Source organism: Cyprinodon variegatus, unplaced genomic scaffold, assembly GCF_000732505.1.
Source record: "Cyprinodon variegatus isolate N-32 unplaced genomic scaffold, C_variegatus-1.0 Scaffold1182, whole genome shotgun sequence".
Taxonomy (NCBI): domain Eukaryota; kingdom Metazoa; phylum Chordata; class Actinopteri; order Cyprinodontiformes; family Cyprinodontidae; genus Cyprinodon; species Cyprinodon variegatus.
In genome coordinates, this window is record NW_015151635.1 from 63,069 (window position 1) to 81,743 (window position 18,675).

General features: G+C 39.1%; 2 protein-coding genes across 2 annotated transcripts in view; one reads left to right on the forward strand and one right to left on the reverse strand.

Moving 5' to 3' along the window:
• Positions 1 to 8,093, forward strand: part of LOC107101980 (purine nucleoside phosphorylase-like) — a 9,927-nt gene extending 1,834 nt beyond the window's left edge. Inside the window, exons 2-6 of the mRNA XM_015401086.1 lie at positions 625 to 794; positions 924 to 1,027; positions 1,436 to 1,611; positions 2,801 to 2,991; positions 7,127 to 8,093. Of these exons, the coding sequence (XP_015256572.1) occupies positions 625 to 794; positions 924 to 1,027; positions 1,436 to 1,611; positions 2,801 to 2,991; positions 7,127 to 7,356 (871 nt within the window). The 3' untranslated portion in view covers positions 7,357 to 8,093. The remainder of the gene's footprint in view (positions 1 to 624; positions 795 to 923; positions 1,028 to 1,435; positions 1,612 to 2,800; positions 2,992 to 7,126) is intronic.
• An 8,146-nt stretch (positions 8,094 to 16,239) lies between these two features.
• LOC107101986 (zinc finger protein 2-like) overlaps positions 16,240 to 18,675 on the reverse strand; it is a 6,582-nt gene continuing 4,146 nt past the window's right edge. The window contains exon 3 of the mRNA XM_015401095.1: positions 16,240 to 18,577. Within this exon, the coding sequence (XP_015256581.1) occupies positions 17,565 to 18,577 (1,013 nt within the window). The 3' untranslated portion in view covers positions 16,240 to 17,564. The remainder of the gene's footprint in view (positions 18,578 to 18,675) is intronic.

Here is an 18,675-nt window from a genome sequence, read left to right on the forward strand (position 1 = left end):
TTATTCACTCATATAAAGTCGGGCACCACTGGGAGAATTCAGAAATGCAACGGTTGGACCAGCCGCTTCCCTACGACTTTAAAACTCATATGTTCTGCTAAAAAAGAAATGTTTTTAGTCCTTTTTTACAAGTTAAAAGTTAGTGGGTCTCCCTAAATTAGGGCTTTAAGTTTGTTCATGCAATAAACATGACTCACAGTGGTGAGCTTTTGTTTTGTATATTGGGAAGCAAAGCACTGTCTCCCATCTGTTAGGAAAGACATGGTTGTGTAAAGTGTTGATTCACTATTACGTTGTGATTGTATCACGCTCCGCCAATGTTTGCACAATAATTCAAGTCAGGCACAATATAACTGCCTCTATGCTTATATAAATATCTCTGCGGTAATATCTACCGCAGAGAAGGGACTCATTTCCAGGCAGTGACTGTGCAGTTTCCTTATTTTGACTTGTCTATGGAGTAAATGGAGCATGACCAAGCATGTTCATTCTGCGGTTCAGTAAAGGGTGTGAAATTGGATGTTTTTTTCTCCTCTGTTTTTTAACATCCCCACATGACCCTGCTGTATCATTTTTTTCCATATTATCTGTGTTTCTTATCTTTGTTTTGCTCCCTCTTCTCAGTGGAAGCTACGAGGAGTGCAGAAGCACAGCTGATTGGCTGCTGAAACACACCCAGGTGCGACCAACCGTGGGAATCGTGTGCGGATCGGGCCTGAGTGCCCTTGCTGACATGCTGAAGGATCCGCAGGTCTTCAAATACTCTGACATTCCCAACTTCCCCCACAGCACAGGTATGAAACCAGTGTGGAAACAAAAAAAACACACAAAAAAACAACAACACCTGTTGACATTTGCATGTTTAAAGAAATACCACAGCAGGGACGTCTAACATCACGTGTGTTTGTTTGTGTGCGATGCAGTGCGTGGTCATGCTGGCCAGCTGGTGTTTGGGACACTCAAAGGAAAGCCGTGTGTTTGCATGCAGGGCAGGTTCCACCTGTATGAAGGTCACCCCATTCAGAAGGTGAGCCAGAATGAACACCTGATGGTTCAGCTAAACATGCAGGACAGCTGGCTGAGTGTTCCTGTCTGGAAAAAACAGGAAATAAAGCTAGACTTCACTAAATATGAGGAAATGACACAGATGAACCCACCATTAACAAACATGACTGAACCAAGAAGCATTTCTTTTCACTGCTAAAGCAGGTGAAATGTAACTTTATGTAGATCAATTTCTCAGCCTGAAATGCCCTAACAACGACAACAGCACCAACTTTACATCCTTAATCTACAGGAAGTAATTCCTCTGAAGTGTTGAGTTGGTTTTTATACTAATCCCAGATTTTTTTAATCTGTTCTAATAAGATTTAATAATTAGAAATAGCATTTTAGGAGTTTCTTTTGCAGATTTTTATTATTAATTTTGATGCAGATCACATTGCCCATGCGCGTCTTCAAGTTGATGGGTGTCAAAACGATCATCATGACCAACGCTGCAGGGGGCCTCAACCAGGACTACAAAGTGGGAGACTTCATGGTCATCAAGGATCACATCAACATGCCCGGCTTTGCAGGAGTCAATCCGCTCACTGGCCCCAACGATGAAAGGTAGCTGGAAGCAAGCTGATACTGAGAAATATTTTTGTTTGCAATTAAATCCAGTTTTATTTTAAAACGTGGCTTAGTTACTGTCTAAAAAATGTTGGATTTGTACTGTTTTTATTTTTGTTGTTGGGGTGATAAGTGCTTCCAAAAAAGGGAGCAGAGATTAAAGTTAATGATGTGTTTGTTTCATGGCGCACCATCAATGTGGTTCACTTTGAAGGCAGTTTTGTGATTTGGTTTATTTCAGATCTAAATTCATATTTAAAAAAGACTGGCTGTAGGTCATTCATTTCAGATGGTCAGCTTTTATTTTGATGAAGCATTACAGCATATTTATAGCTGCCTACTAATCCCCGGAATGTCTCAAGAATGCAATAACTTCATTGTCACTCAACAAGGGGCTCAGTTACTCCAGCCCGTTCCTCCTACATGGGATTCTTTGTTGTTTTCAGCCTTTCTTTTCAGTTTCCTACACAAATATTGCTAAAAAAATCTTTTATTTTGAAATGTAGTGATTTACATAGAGTTTGCACTAAAAAAAAATATTCTAAGATTAAAATTTAGAGTAAAATGTTACTACCAAGTAATAACAAGTAGTTACATGTAGTTATATTGGCAATGTAAAAGATTTTTACTATAACATTAACTCATTTTTATATGGTTTTATACCCCTGCAATTTAATCAAAAACTACATTATATGTCATTGTTACATGAAATAGAAATAGGGCATTATAGCTACCAAATTTACCATCCTATGCTGATAATAAAGTTAACCATCAACAATCCATCAAGGGCAATAAAAAAAAAAAAAACAAATGTAATTGCATACCCTATTGGAGAGTATGCTATATTAGTGCTGGTAAAGGTTCTCAGTCATCCAGCTCATAGTTATACCAAAAAAAGAAAATTAAAAACAATCGACAGGACTTAGTTTCCAAGTTTGAAGACGTTTCGATTCCCATCCAGGAAGCTTTTTCAATTCAAAATGTCAGAAAATGGCATTGAGTTTTAGGTTTTATACAGTACTACACTGTTTGTTATTAGTATGCTATATTGGTTGCTGCTTTTGTTTTGCTGGAAGGTTGACAAATATCAAAAACTCCTGCATTTGCTTCTGGGAAGATTCCAGCATTGAGTCACAGTTTGGTTACCTTAAACCACTAGCTGACAACTGTTTCCTCTCGCCTGAAGGTTTGGTGTTCGTTTTCCATGCATGTCGGACGCCTACAACCGAGAGCTGCGGCAGCTGGCGCACGATGTGGCCACAGAGCTCGGCTATAGCGACTTCCTCAGAGAGGGGGTGTACTGCGTCCTTGGAGGGCCATCCTTTGAAACCATCGCTGAGTGCCGTATGCTGCATCTTTTGGGAGCGGACGCTGTTGGTAAATAGCTGCATCACACACTAACTTAACTCTACGATACAGCAGAGCTATAGATGTCAGGACCTTCAGAGATATATTGATTATTTTTCTTGGTATAAACACAGTTTTTGGAAAATAGAATTGATAAAAGAAAACAACTGCATGGCTGTTTATTGTTGCTCAGGTGGGTTGCAAGCAACCCGCCTGTGGCTACTTGTCCTGCATCCTGAGTTGTGATGCGTTGCCAAGGTAACAGCGTAAACTGTCTTTCCGTTTCAAGCTAATGTTTGGGCTAGCAGAAACTATCCTTCTATTTAAATTCAGTTTATTTCTATAGCGCCAATTCACAACACACGTCATCTCAAGGAACTTTACAGTTCACCAGATCATCCAGTCAGATTGATTCAAAGTTTTCTATCTAAGGAAAACCAGCCAGTTTGAATTGACTCATTGACTCGAATGCAATCCCTCACACTAAGCATGCTTGTAGCGACAGTGGAGAGGAAAAATTCCCTTTTAACAGGAAGAAACCTCCAGCAGAACCAGGCTCAGTGTGAGTGGCCTCTGCTAAAGCCGACTGGGGTTCAAGGAGACAGAAGCAGAGATACAAAAAATAGGCACAGTGTGGTGGTCCGTCCAGTAAGGCACAAGGACAAAGGCATATAAAAGGTATTCTCTATTTATTTTCCAAAAATAATCTTCACAAAAGAAGGGCTTACATCAAATCTCAAAAAAATATAACAAAATGAGCCCAAATGAAATCAACTAAGGCATACCTAACTCAGGATAACAAACCACAATGAACACACAGGGGAATTTATACACAAAGGCTAGCCTACACAAACGAGGAGGGGTGGGAGATGAGACAGAGACAAACAATGCATAAACATAAATAACTAATTTAAACTAACACCTTTGACTACAACACAACTATCAAAAGAAAACAACATAACACCAAAGATGCTTTAACAATTATGCCATAAGTGGAGAGAGAGAGAAGCAGACTCTAATATCCAGTCCCCTGCTTCCAGCAGCCTGATGGTATGTCCCACTTCCTGGTTTGCCTTCCAACCAGTCCTCTCCACTCAGCCAGTCCTTCAACTCAGCAAAGAAAAGTAATTAATTTAATTCAAATAAACAAAAGGTGTTTACTAAATGTGTGCACCCATAATAGTAAACAACCTAATGCAAAAAACACCACAAAAGTGAAATTATAAATGTACTGTGTGAAGACCTTTAAATAAATACTAACACTGAAGAAAAGATGGAGGAACCTCCACACACAGATACAAAAGGCAACTGTCAACCAGCTACACAGGCGGTCCCATCCGGGCAACACACAGCCAGGCAGACAAGGTCCGAGCCAGCTACCATGTCAAAGTATATAAAAAGAACACATATAGTTAGTCACACTCAGAGAAACAGGACTATACTGAAAAACCAGCCAAGCTCCAACATATAAAAAAAAGTGTTGATGGCAGCAGCACAGCTGGTATTTCTCTTCAGGATGGAGTCACATCCAAACAGGAACAGACCAGATTAAGCTACTATGAGAAAAAGCAGAAACGTTAGAGATTTAACTAACAAGTTCTACAGAATAGGAGAATAGAGAGAGAATGAAGCAGAATGATGAAATGGGGGTCCCTATGTCCTCCAGAAGTCTAAGCCTATAGCAGCATAACTATAGAGATAGCTCAGGATAACCTGAGCCACTCTAACTACAAGCTTTATCAAAAAGGAAAGTTTTAACCTAGTCTTAAAAGTAGACAGGATGTCTGCCTCACGGACTAAAACTGGTAGTTGGTTCCACAGGAGAGGAGCCTGATAACTAAAAGATCTGCCTCCCATTCTGCTTTTAGAAATTCTAGGAACCACTAGTTTGACTATTTAACCTGAACTTTTTTTATAGATGTCCTATAACCCTTTTTAAAGGACACCCTACAGCCAATCAGAATCCAGTATTCATCCAGACTGTGGTATATCTAAAGATGACTTTGCTTACCAACTTCCAATTCTTAAAGAGAAGCGGTTAGTCTGAAGCTGCTTTGCTAGTAGGAAGAAGAGTACAACCCTAAGAGGCGGGAATTCCTGAAAAGTAGCCAATCACAGGCGGGTTGCTTTGTCTGGTGGCTAACGCCTTCAAAGTTGCAAAAGTTGACTGGAGCGCAGAGAAACATGTCCACACGCGATGCGGAGGGAGGCTGCACACGAAAGCAGAGAGGGAACAAGCACTCATGTGTGATATCTTGGGGCCCCGTGGTTCTCTATTTATACATTTAACATGTTAAACATGTGCATACGGAAGAGTTAATGTGCGTCTATAGGAAGTAAAACGGCTTGTAGGAGAATTTATTGCATATGTGTACTTTTAGCAGCATAATGCTGTATTGGAAGCAATAACTCTTAATATTTTGATAAGCTCACTACAGTTTATTTCTGTGAAAAATATATTTTCTCAATATTAAGCCGGGTCCCTCTCCACTCAATGAGCCTATGACGCCAAACAGATGCTGTTGTGCCTTAAAGTGAGACCATATCCTGCATTTATTGGTTTCTTCATTTTAAACCCTCTTAAAATCTGTTAATTTCCTTCCATTATGGGTAAAAAAAAAAAGTTGATTATTTAATTTCTCCTCTTAGTAGCTGTGGAGGACAGGGGAGGGTTACTGGCATTGGCAGAATAACCAGACATATAAACACAATCTGACATCAACAATAAGAGGGAGGAGGGAAATTACTCACAGGACTAGAAATAGAAAGTAATCTAGGATGATGACCGACTGTCAGTGTTATAGATTTGAGCAGTTGAGAAAGTAGCTACTGTGAGAATAATAAACACTTGTGTTTATTGCAATATTAGTGCGCCCAATATACAAAAGCATGTTGGGGCTGTAATATTATTTTTCTTTCTGGAGCCAATTTAACTGCATTTGGACCTCCTGTAACATAATCAGGTTAGTAAACAGACTTAATGTTAAAATTGAAAAAAGGCAGCATGAGTAAAAAACTGCATTTAGATTCAAACAGGCTGTGAATCTGCTTATTAGCCAGATTATCCCTTTTTTTTGCTGTTATACTCTTTATAAAGTAAGAACAGTGTTTACGCTGCAGCGAAATCTATAATCTAAAACAAAAAATAAAGAATGCAGTATACTATTCTTCATGCCTGCAAGAAGGCACCATTAGATTTTTTACATAAATGTGTTTTTTCAACTAAAAATCCATTTAAAGTCCAATGTTTACTTTTATTTAAGTGAAGATGAAATGTAGCCTTTTTTCCAGCCATGTGACCATCAGTGTGCATGAATTGGTGGGAGTTGATGGTGCTACATTACTCTACGCACTAAACACTTCAATTGGTCTTTATTTCTAAGGGAATGGAACTTGTAGTTGTCCTGTGGCTGGTTAACTACCAGTGTGCAGAAATAAGTTGGGGAGGGGCAGGGGAGAGCCGATATGGGAAGTTCTAGCAGTTTTCAGGGTTCCCACGGGTCCTAAAAAAATCTTAAAAGGCATTGAATTCTTCAAAATAAAACTAAGGCCTTAATTGGTATTAAAATGTTTTAAATTAGTATTTCGTTGGTCTTAATTTTTTAAACATCATAAATAGGATTATTTTTATTACGATTTATTTTTGTAATCTAAATAAAACATTAAAATTGACAATTTTTTTATCATTTAAAAAAAATAACAGCTCGCCATTATTGCTTCCGTCCCAATAGGGGAACCGATAAAAGCGTTGTTGCGGCCGGGACATTTGGGAGATGCAACATTAACTTTTGTCTGGAAAATATGAGCAAGTGTAAATGTAACGAAAAATGGCTCCAGCAAAGAGTTTTCTCCATGGCTAAAATCAAGGGACATACATGAGGCACAGTGGATTTTGTGCAAGAAGTCATTCAAGCTGGGAACGATGGGAATTAAGCTAGTGGAGCAGGTTTTTCTTGTGTTTTTTATGAATTTGGTCTTAAATTTTTATTTCAAGTGGCATTAAAAAGTCTTAAAAAGTCTTGAATTTAACCTGCCTTCTGCTGTAGGAACCCTGGTTTTAAAAGCAGACATTTTTTAAGCCTTGATATATTCATTGATACCAGTAAATACTCCATGCGTTGTAAGAACAAACGGTTGAATTCCTTTGTTTTCATCTTCACTATAGGTATGAGCACCGTTCACGAGGTGATTGCTGCCCGCCACGCTGGGATGCGCTGCTTCGCCATGTCACTGATCAGCAACCGGTCGGTGATGGACTACGACAGCCAGGAGAAGGCCAACCACGATGAGGTCCTGGAGACCGGCAGGCAGAGGTCCAAGCAGATGGAGGTTCTGGTGTCCACCATGGTGGCTCGGCTGGACAACGACGAGAACAACGACAAAAAGAACTCCTAAGCCAACAGTCCCCAACGCCGCATGTTTTAGGTGTTATCTCTGCTCCATCAAACCTGATTCAGATGATGCAAAAATCCCTTCTACTGAAATCAGGTCTGAGGAAACAGAGGAGCTTCTAAAACATCCAGGACTGACTGATTCCAGATCAGCTGCTGATCTCTGCCTCACTTAAGGACAATTTATAAAACCTCACCGTTCTGCTAAGAGTTTTAAAACACGATGCCAGTTATAGAAAACCTGACTGTTACGTTTGTGATCGTCAGCCACACAAGCTAAGCTACTTCAAACACTCCTCTATTTATCCGCTTCCTTTCGGAGTTATAGAGTTTATTTGGAGCAGATTCCCGCTGTGCTGCTCTGTGCTCTGGACTAATTTAGTATTTTTCTAACTTTATTTTATTATTTATTGGCGACGCTCTAACATTCCCTCATATCAGTATGAAACAACACTTCTTAATAAAGCGGACCAACTCGTCTGCATGGGATGTTAACAGCTGGAACAGTGAGGGGTTAAATATTTTTATGTGATGTATTTATGTGGTGTTTAGGGTTATTTGGAGATTTTTACTTTAAGAAGGGAAGCTGCTCTGCACAGGGTGGCTGCTGATGTTTGTAATGGGGATTTAAATTTCCTTTTATGTTGAGCAACATGAGGAATATTTGCCGGTTTTATTTTGTTTGGATTTTATTGAGAACTCAACAAGGCTTCAACTTTTTAATAAACGACCTGGAATCAATTTGTTTCTATGCCTCACTATTCAGATTTTGTTCTTGTATTGGGATGATTAATTGAATTCTGTATCATTCTAGTCATTTGGGGTTGCAGATTGACATGGTTTTCATCTTATATTGTCAGTTTAAGCATGTTTTGATTTATTAGTTGATTCCTCTGAAAAATCCACTCTCTTCAAATGCCTTTACCACAACAGACTAGGTGTCTTATAATCAAAAATAATTGCAGAAATTGCAAAATCATTACTCTGTCAAAGAACAAGAATATTTTTTGTCCTAGTTTTTAATTTTAGGCAAGTTTATTTGTATAGAACAATACAGTACATTGATAATTCAAAGTGCTTTGCAAGCAGGTAGTAAAATAAATAAAACCTTTGGATCACAACCTAAAACTAATAATACCCCAGTTAACAGTTTAATTTCAACAGTCAAAGTAAGCTCTAAACAAATGGGTTTGACTTTAAAGAACTCCGGATTCAGCACATTCTGCTGGGAGATTGTTCCAGATAAGGGGAGCATAGGAACTGAATGCTGCTCCATGTTTGGTTCTAGTTCTGAGTGAACAGAGAAGGCTAGAACTAGAACCCTGAGTGGTTTAGGGAGGTTGATACACTGACAATGAATCTGACAAATTAAAAGGGCCACTTTGTTCAAAAAAACAATTGAATTAGAGAAATGGGTCTGGTTTAATTGTGTTTCTTTCACTTCTTGTTTTACTACATATCTTACTGAGCCATATCCCTCTTCATATAAAACATGATCCTCCTACTTACACACTGAATTATTCTATGAACCAAAAATGGCCTCCTGATCGCTAGATATTACTTAAGAAGCCCTAGATCCATAGTTATAAAGCTATTTACCTGTGTCACTGTAACAGATGTTAGATAACATATATTTTGTAAAACATCAAATTAGATTCTTGATAGTTTACTACAAGAAAACAATTTTTTTTTTTTTACTTGAATCCATCCATCCATTTTCTGTCTCTTCTGGGGTCCTGACGGGTGCTGGTTCCTATCTCCAGCTGACTGCGGGTGAGAGGCGGGGTAAACCCTAGACAGGTCACAATCCATCGCAGTAAACATTAATATTTGTTGTATTTTTTATTAGTTAAGATGAAATACTCAATACACCAAACAGAAATAATGCCACAGAAAAGCACATATAAGCATGTTGGCATCCATGGGCCTTCCCCAAAGGCCCCTATATTTATAAAATGGTTGCTTCATGCCACCTCTCACTGATTCACTCCCAATCTGGTTTAGTCAGTAGTTTTTGCTCCTATGACGGCTCCTCCAGTTTCTTCTCTTCCATTTTCTATTGTCTGAGACTTTCCCTGAGTGCTCATTGAGCCTCTGCCTCCTTTTTTACACCCAGTGTACTGTTTGTGAATACTGGATTTAGAACAAATGGAGTATAGGCGGAAGTTCAACTGAATAAACTGATTACTCGCCTTCATCCGCCTACGACACAGCCAATCAGCTTTGAACCATGCTTCCATGAAAGCCAATCAGCATCCAAGTTCATCTTAAAAGGCCTCCGATCCACAACTCGTCTGCTACCTAGTGTGGTTACGCTGTGTGACTTCATCAAGATGAACACATTTCAACCCACCTCCAGCCCCTCCTCAACCATTGTAGCTAAAACTTCATCAGTTTCATTCCTCCTGGACTCTTACTGTATTCTACGTCTCATATCAACCGGTCCAGCAGACGACCGTCATGTTGAGTCTGTTTCTGCCAGAGGTTTCTTCCCAAAGGGAAGTTTTTCCTCTCCACTGTCGCTTCATGCTTGCTGATCATGGACAGGTTCTCTCAACCTGTGTTATCCAGCTGGACTTCCATCTTCAAGGTCCCTGAGTGAAGCTCTAGTATCAGCTAAGGCAGTCCACTGGATCCCCCCCATTAAGCTCAGCAGACTGTCTCGCTAACCAGCAGTCTACAGACTGACCAACTTCATCTATCTCCACTCCACCACCAGTTTCAGGCCTGGGGGGGGAACAGCCCTCTTCTTTACTCCTGGTCATGCATATCAATCAAAATTCAGCGCTATGTTTGAGGTCTGAGCGCCAAAGAGTAAAGTAATTAATAAATATCTTTTAATTGTCTTTTCTTTCCGTGTGAGTTTTTCAGATTGAAAAGGAAGTTAGACTAGAATTATCAAAAAAAAAATATAAATTATATTAATTTAAAGCTGCAGACGTTAAACAAACCATACATCTATATGCATAGAGGAAAACTATCAGGAGTATGAGACTGAATATAGTCACATTGAAAAGGTGTTTCTAGAGGAAGTGAACTGTTGTCTCGTTTAAAGTGCAAAAATAAGCAGTTACAGTCTAAACAGTCTTAAGGTAAGGAGAGAAGGAAGGAGAGCTTTATCGCACACATCCACAGGGTTGTTTGTCATAGAGCATCTTCTTCCATGTGTCTCTCCGGTGACTTGAGGCAAACTTTAAATGAGACTTTTTATGGACATTTTCAAGAAATGTCTTTCTTGTCCAATGGGCAGAGTCTCCCCCCTCAGCTGTAGATCTCTGCAGTTCATCCAGAGTGAACACGGATCTCTGATCAGTCTTCTCTTTAAGCTGAAAGTTTAGAGGGTCTGGTAGGTTTGCAGTGGTCTGATAGTCCTTCCATTTATATATTTATCACTTTCACAGTGCTCCGTTGGATGTTTTTAAGCATGGCAAATATTTTTGTATCCAAATACGACTCTAAACTTCTCCCCAACAGTGTGTTGGACCTGCCTGGTGTTCCTAGTTCCTCATGATGCTCTCTGTGCTTTAAGCAGACCTGAGATGATCACAGAGCAGGTATATTTATACGGAGACTTGATTACTCACAGGTGGACTCTATTTATCATCATCAGTCATTTTGGTCAACAATGGATCATTCAAAGATAAAGAGGCCGGGTAATTTTGCACTGCCCACTCTTTAGTTTTTTATTTGTTAAAAAAGTTGAAAATATACAATACATTTTGTTCCACTTCACGATTGTGTTCCACTTGTTGTTGATTATTCACAAAAAATTTGGATTTTATATCCTCATGTTTGAAGCCTGAAATGTGGTAAAAGTTTGAAAAGTTCAAGAGGGCCAAATATTTTCGCATGACAATGTTGATTTATTCTACGATCAACTTCCCTTTTTTTTTTTTTCTTAATCACACAAGGTGTAGATCTTCTCCAAACGTTGTTAAATAAACAGTAAGAGGAAAATATATTATACTTTTCTAGCTGGAGTTTATGGGGGGTTGCTTGTTACCATGGTCACACCTCAGCTCACATCAAACCTCAGTAACACTCTCTGTTTAAATACACAGGAAAAAATAATTCATGTATCTTTGCATCTACTTAGGCATATTAGTTACTTTAACACAATAGTTTCATGTCCTATCCTGCTAACATGAAACTATTGTGCTAAATATGCTTAAGTAGATGCAAAGCATACATGAATTACTTCTTAAGTGCATTTATTCTACCTGCGAGGATGTTCCTTTAGTTCATTTATGTATTTTTATCCACTCAATTCTCATCTTTGGTTTGTGATTATTATTAACTCTTGTTTGGTCTGCCAGTCTCCTCCTCCATGCTCTCTGGGAGTTTGCCCTGACAAACATGGCAGCTCAGAGCATCTGAAGGAGGCTTCTTGGACTCCACCAACAGTCCTGCTGGAGAGGGGGAATTAGCATTTATTTTTAGTAAAAATAGCTTTTTGTATTCAACTTATGATTTATTTTTAAAGTTTAATGTGGTTTGATGTTTTTTTCCCTTTATGTAGCTTAGTTTAACAAACTTAACCGTATTGAATAGTTTAGATTATATTGTTTGGTTACCCCTACAGTGCCGTGATAGTCTGATCAGTCAGTGTAAAAATGCCCTGTTGTTTCTTTAGATCAGGGATCTTCAACGTTTTCCAGGCCAAGTCATATAAAACTTTTTTAAAGAACACTTTAAGACTGAGCCCCTTTTCTCCATTACCTCCAAATATCACTTAGTCCAGGGATCTTCAACGTTTTCCAGGCCAAAGACCCCCAAACTGAGAGATGGAGCAGGGACCCCCTAATTATATAAATTGTATGAAATAGTGTTCTATCAATCTGGTCCTATAGTCACTCTATTACAGGTGGAGTAATGTAACGAAAGTAATGTCTCCCTGGGATTATTAAAGTATTTCTGATTGTGGTTCCTGGTTGATGGGACAGGTGTTGTGAATGAAACGGTGCCCAGCTTGAAAGAGCTCCTGTGTGTCGCTGAATGTGTGCATTGATCACTGAAAGACATCTTCTGCCTTCATTTATCTGTTTATTACGGTGTGTTGAATTCATGTTAATGTGGATTTAAAGACATTTCAGTTAACGGGAAAAATTGCAGGGGGGATATAAAAAAAAAAAGTGTGTAATCAACCAAAACTTTTGCGACCCCCATGCAGTACCTCTGCGGACCCTCTAGGGTCTGCCAACCCCCTGTTGAAGAGTTGTTTGTGAGTTAAATTCAGCTTCTTTGACCTCTACCCTTTGGCTGTTTTGTTTTTTTTTTTGCTTTTTTTTTCTACATTCAACCATTTGGGTTTAAATAAAAAGACTTATTTTTCTAATAATTCCTGTGACTCTTTGATCCTTTCCCTCACAGTAACTTTCCTCATGAATTGTTTATAGTTTAGGATATTTTATTGTCATTTACTGTATGCAGAAGATAAAGGGATATGTGCATCCTTAGTTATAATCCTAGATTGATAACATTTATAGATGTCTGAGTTTTTACATTCTTAATCCATTAAAAGTAGCCTTTCTGTTAAGGTGTCATTTTAAGCTTGTTTTTATAGTCTTGTTAAAAGACCCTGTAATTCCTGCTGTTTTCTAGAGGAAACCTTTGATGGTTCTTTTAAACTTCCCTGACGATGATCCACGCTGAGTGGGCAGGCCAGCCACCTACCCAGCTGTTTTTATTTGTTTACAATCATTTAACTATCTTATTCTAACAGAAGGTGTCCTTGTGTTTCCAATTTAGTAGTGAGGCCAATGTAAAAGGTCCACCATTTAATCCTTTCACTCAAAAAGGATGTTATGCATTGAAAACACATGTTCTTAAAGATTTTTATAACTTCAAGTATGCATAAAAATCAATATTAACATTTTAGGAGTTAGTTGGTTGAAGGATTAACACAGCATTTCTTGTGGAAGTAATTATTTCAACAACTGGAATAATTCATTCATGATAATATTTATATTTCTTTATATTTCCCAACATCTAATTATATAATTAAATATGAATTATGAAGCATCTTAAACCACCAGAGGTGCTCAAAGGAACCCAATGCTGAGCATCTCTTGGGAAAAGTTTTGTAAATAAAAAAATGTTGTGGATCTAACCTTCAGTAAGTCTTAGCTTGGTGAACTATTAAAATGCTTAACTTTCTGACTGCAGGCATTGGTTTCTCTGAAAGAAAGAACTTCTCTAAGTTTGTTTCTCGTCACCTTATCTGCAAACTCCAGCCTTATCGCATGGGTACCTCAGTTTTCCGTTATGTTTCTCCTGACTTCTTATACAAAAGCAAAGAAGTTTCCATGACATAGTTTTTTCTGTGGGCCTGTGGCCATACAAGGTCCTGGGAATTTTATGAGCTGTCTGAACTAAAAGGAGGAGCCCCAGGTGTCTGAACAAAATGTACTCATTTAGTGAGCTGCAGCTGTACACACTGTAAGGACAGGCTGACATCCGGGGAAAACACTAAGCATTGGGTGTCCGTCTAATAAAGTCCAAAGCCCTGGAAATATCAATTAAACACTTCACAGGTGCTGATATGTAAATGTTCCATAACTACTTATTTTACCAACAGACATTCAAATCATTCAAAGTAAATCTGCTGCTGGAAAAGACTAAACGTTCTGATGAAGAAAAAACAGAGTGGCATTTTTTAAAATAGGGACATCACAAGTGTGAGCTTGTAGGAGTCAGACGGTTATTAGTGGGGAATGTTTATGATTCCGGATGAGCAAGTACAGTGCTGAATTTAAAGGGCAACTAGTCCTTTAAATCCCTGTCGAGGAACACTGTTCATTGCTTTGATGCTAAATGGTTTAAATATGGACAAAATGAGGATTTTTTTTAAAGATCAATGGCCTCTTTTGAGTCAATCAGAGATTATAATGATCAGATTGAACCCCTTAGCTCCCTCCCTTTTATAGCTTGTGTGCGAATTAATTGCATAATCAAACACCATTGATCAGTAAAATAACATTATACACTCCACATGCTTGTGATGTGTCTCATTTGAAAGCGAAGATTTTCTAGTTTGTGGACGTGTCTCTACAAACTCTGTAAGTCTGAAACAACTTGAGCTAAACTGCTTCAAACATGTCCAAAATGTTTTTCTGCTGCATAAAAAATGTATTTTTTATTTGTCTGTCTGCTGGTAAAATTGCTCAGTTATCCAGGTCATAGTCATTTCAAAAGAGTTAAAAAGAAAAATCCACTTGACTTTCTTTTCTAAGGTTGAAGACCTTTGACTTCCCATCCAGGAACCTTTTTCAATTCAAAATGTGTGGATTAGCTTTGAGTTCCAGGCTTTATAGAGTATCCCACCTTGTTAAGGCTTAGAATACATGCAAACTGGACCAGAAGAACAGATCAGCCCCTTAGTAATGGGGAGTCGTTGAGATATTTGTTAGCCTGCTGTACCCAATACTGGCCTATGCTTTTGAAAAACAACTTGTTAGGGTCATTGTTGGCCTGGCTGACCAGGCGAGATGTTTTGGTCCCCTGCATGGGAGTCGGGGTTGAGATGATAGAGGGAAGGAATCAACTCTATTGCTGCAGGTTGTAGGTTTTTAGAGCTGGAATCTGAGGCCACCCCCAGTTTAAAGTGTTTTTTTTCTCTCTTTTTGTCTCTGTCCTTTAATTTTGATTAATTGAACAGACCTGAGTTTTTCCGGACCTTCTATCTGAGGTGTATCTTGTCCGCCTGGGGTCACCACCACTGTTTTCTCCAGCTGTAGGTTATGAGTGAGCAGAAGCTTCAGACATGGTTCAGTAATCATCTGATTGATGTAAAGGGCTCTTTTATCCATTGCTGAGTTGGTTTAGTTTGATGCTTTATGTGTTGTTTTGTTTTTAGATGTTACAGCCTACTTCGTGTTGTCAGACAGGTTATTTTATGTACTTATCTTTTAGTGATTTTAGATCTTCAGCAGTAGGATTTATTTGTTTAATGATTGAAATAAAAAAAATAATAAAAAAAATCGAAATAAAATAATTTAAAAATAAATAAAAGCAGTAGGAATTTAACAAAAAAATCGGTTAGAATTCACAGAAGATTTCTGTTTGTATAAGGAGGAGGTTTTTTTTATTTCTACTTTTTTTATCATCTGTGTTTTCATCGGTTATTTTATAATAAATATAAATAATTAATTTGGGAAAAAATGTTGACAAAAAGCAAATAAAAATTCATTTACAAGAGTTTTACTGGACAGTTTTAGGAGTCCTGATTCTGTGCTCTGCTGTAAAAAGTTCACACTATGATGACTGCAGCTTCATTTATTTAAAACCTCATGAGATGATTTCAGCAAAAAACAGGAACAAGTGACCAGAACATGGTGTTCTAGGGAGAAGCTGAATAACCTGTTCAGGATAGAAGGAGGAGTTTGATTTATAATCAACAAACTGATCAAATTAAACTTTGCCATCAAGTTGTTTAATGATACGTGGAATCTGTTCTGAAAAGATTTAAACATTCAGATTAAAGTCAAACCTGTCAGTTTATTGAATACTGGTCTCTAACATGTCACATTGACTTGTGAGGCCTGAGCTGGATGACTGGTTCAGGACAATAATGAGATAAAAGTAGCTCAAATACCCACTAAGGTCCCTCTACTGCTTAAATGCTGGAGAAGGAGCACTGCGCCCTCTGCTGCTCCTACATGGTAATGCTTCAGTGCTTTGATTTCAGCCAAAGCAAATACCTCATAAATCTATCATAATATATATATATATATATATATATATATATATATATATATATATATATATATATATATATGAACATTTTCTGTTAAACTGAGAATATCAATGTTATGTCTATAAGGACCTGGACCTAAATAATCAGGATTAGAACAACTGTTCCTTACATTAAGGCAAAGACAAGTTGGTTTTAAGGTCTGTTTAATGTGAAACAAAGGGAAAAAGAGGCTGACAAGATGCTGGCATTAAAACATGAAACCCTGAGATGCTTCAGGGGGATCTAAACAGAAAGGCAGCGTGTTACAGGAATGATTTGGAAGAAAGGGTCAATTAAAATCCTAACGATACAGAGTTCATCTCTACAGGACAGAATGAAAGCATTTAGAGGTAATGATCGGGGTCTGGGCACATACAGGGGCGAGTAAAAATAAAATAACATGATGAACAGTCAGAATATCATGGAAAATTTACCTAAGAAACACAGAAAATCTGTTATTAACAAAAAAAAAATGAAAATAACGTTTATGGAAAGTAATGTAACGTCATACGAGTCACTAATATTTAAAGGTATCAGTCAGGAACAGAGCTCTTGTTTCAGGTGAAAAGTGTATTAAAAAAATAAAAACATTTAGGAAGTATTAAACATATTTTGCATGAAGACCACATTCCGCATTTTTTATTGTTCTGATGTGACATTAAAGATAAACGTTGTTTTGTAAGCTGCAAGTGGAAAAACTTCAAAATGAATAAAATTAAAGCAGTCTGAATGTAATTATTCTGTATGATGCGTCTCACTCAGTGAACCAATAATATTCTTAGTTATGAATGTGACTGTGGGAGAGTGATTTATGCTCAAACATAAGGCTGCACCACTGAAAAACACCTCAGTACCCCATGGTAAAACATGGTAGTGGCAGTATGATAGTGTGGGATTCCTTCTTCACACTGATTAATTTATTTTTTTGTCAATATGGAGGAAACTTTAAGAAAGAACCTCAGATAAGAGACATTATCATTATCAGAACCATGAAGGAAATGAGTCTGGAAGTCTACAGCCAGAGAAAACAAAATGTTTAAACTACATAAAAGATGTTTGTGAAATAATACTTAGCCCATTTTTCCCTATCCCCCCCAAGAAGATTGTTACAATCTAATTTTATTTATTTCGCCTGAAATGTAGAAAAAGATTGAAATGATCTCATTATTTTACCTCAAAGCAACCTGATTTTTTGAACAGAAGGGCGTAACACATTCTAGATTCTCTGTAGTGGTTAAAAAAACATGGATGGGCAGAGGGTGAGGGTGGTTTATGCTCCCACTTTTGTTTTTTTGGGATTTCTAGCTTTAAAAATGTCACACAGCTCATTCATCCGTGAAACAAGGAGCAGAAAACTTCCAATCCATTCCAGATGGATTCTGCATAGTTAAAACATGCATCCTGAAGGAAACTCATTTCCACAGGTGGGAATCAGAGCGAGTCGTTGGTCTTTTTGGTTTGAAGGCGCTGCCTCCCTCTCAGCTGTATGTGTGAATGACTCTGTGTCGCTTCAAATGGTGCATCAGGATAAAGGTTTTCCCGCACTGCGAGCAGCTGTAGGGTCGCTCTCCGCTGTGCGTGCGCTGGTGGACCCTCAGGCTGCTCTGCTGCGTGAACCTCTTCCCGCACTGTCCGCAGCCGTACGGCTTTTCCCCCGTGTGCGTCCGGTGGTGAATGCTGAGGTGAGAGGAGCACTGAAAGCTTTTCCCGCACACGCCGCACCAGAACGCTCGCTTCCTCTTGTGACTCTGCTGGTGCAGCTTGAACTGGTGCAGGCGGCTGAAGGACTTGCCGCACTGGGAGCAGGTGTAGGCCCTGGAAGCGGGGGTGAGCGGTTTGTGAGGGGTGGGAGGGTAGAAGCGGTTTGTTGTGAAGGTGTTAGCCTGCTGCGTTACATTCGGCCCGTCGTGGGTTCCTGCCGCCCTCTCTGCGTCCTCTGCATGTGAGCTGCTCCTCTGCAGAAGCATCTGCTCCTTCTGTTTGTCCTGCTGCTGCAGAGCCGCCTGCGCTCTGGCCTGGAAATGCGACAGCTGCATGTCCTTCTGGTACTCAGCGCCGTAAATCCCGTTGCACTCTTCCCTAACGACGGGGGACTTCCTAGTGTTGGCAGCCATGTTTGTTGCATCCGAATGCTCAGAAAATGAGTTAGAATACTCTTCTACAACACTGGAGAAGTCAGGAAAACCCGCATCGATCTCATTCCCTTCAATGATGGAAGACCAGAGCTGGTTTTCCTGTTCGTCGGCGGGATAGTCGGCAGCAGTGGGAGTCTGCTTCCCCACTCGGTGCTGACATCCGTCCTGTCTGAAGGGGTGCTGGTCCTCCTCCTTCTCCGTCTTCACGGTGAACTGCAGGCTGCAGATGTCTACCGGCTGCGGTCCGGAGTTAAATGTTCCACTGAACTCTGCAGGCTTGTGTGCAGAGACATCCGGATGCGTAATCTGCTGGTTCTCTGCAGCGTTACAGGCATCAGGGTACTGGACCGCAGCGCCTAAAAAAAGACATGCAAGCTATAACTCAGCACTTTAAACCTGTGAAGATAATACAGGACAAGCTAAGCAGTCAGATGGTCCTGAATGTGAGTTTAGA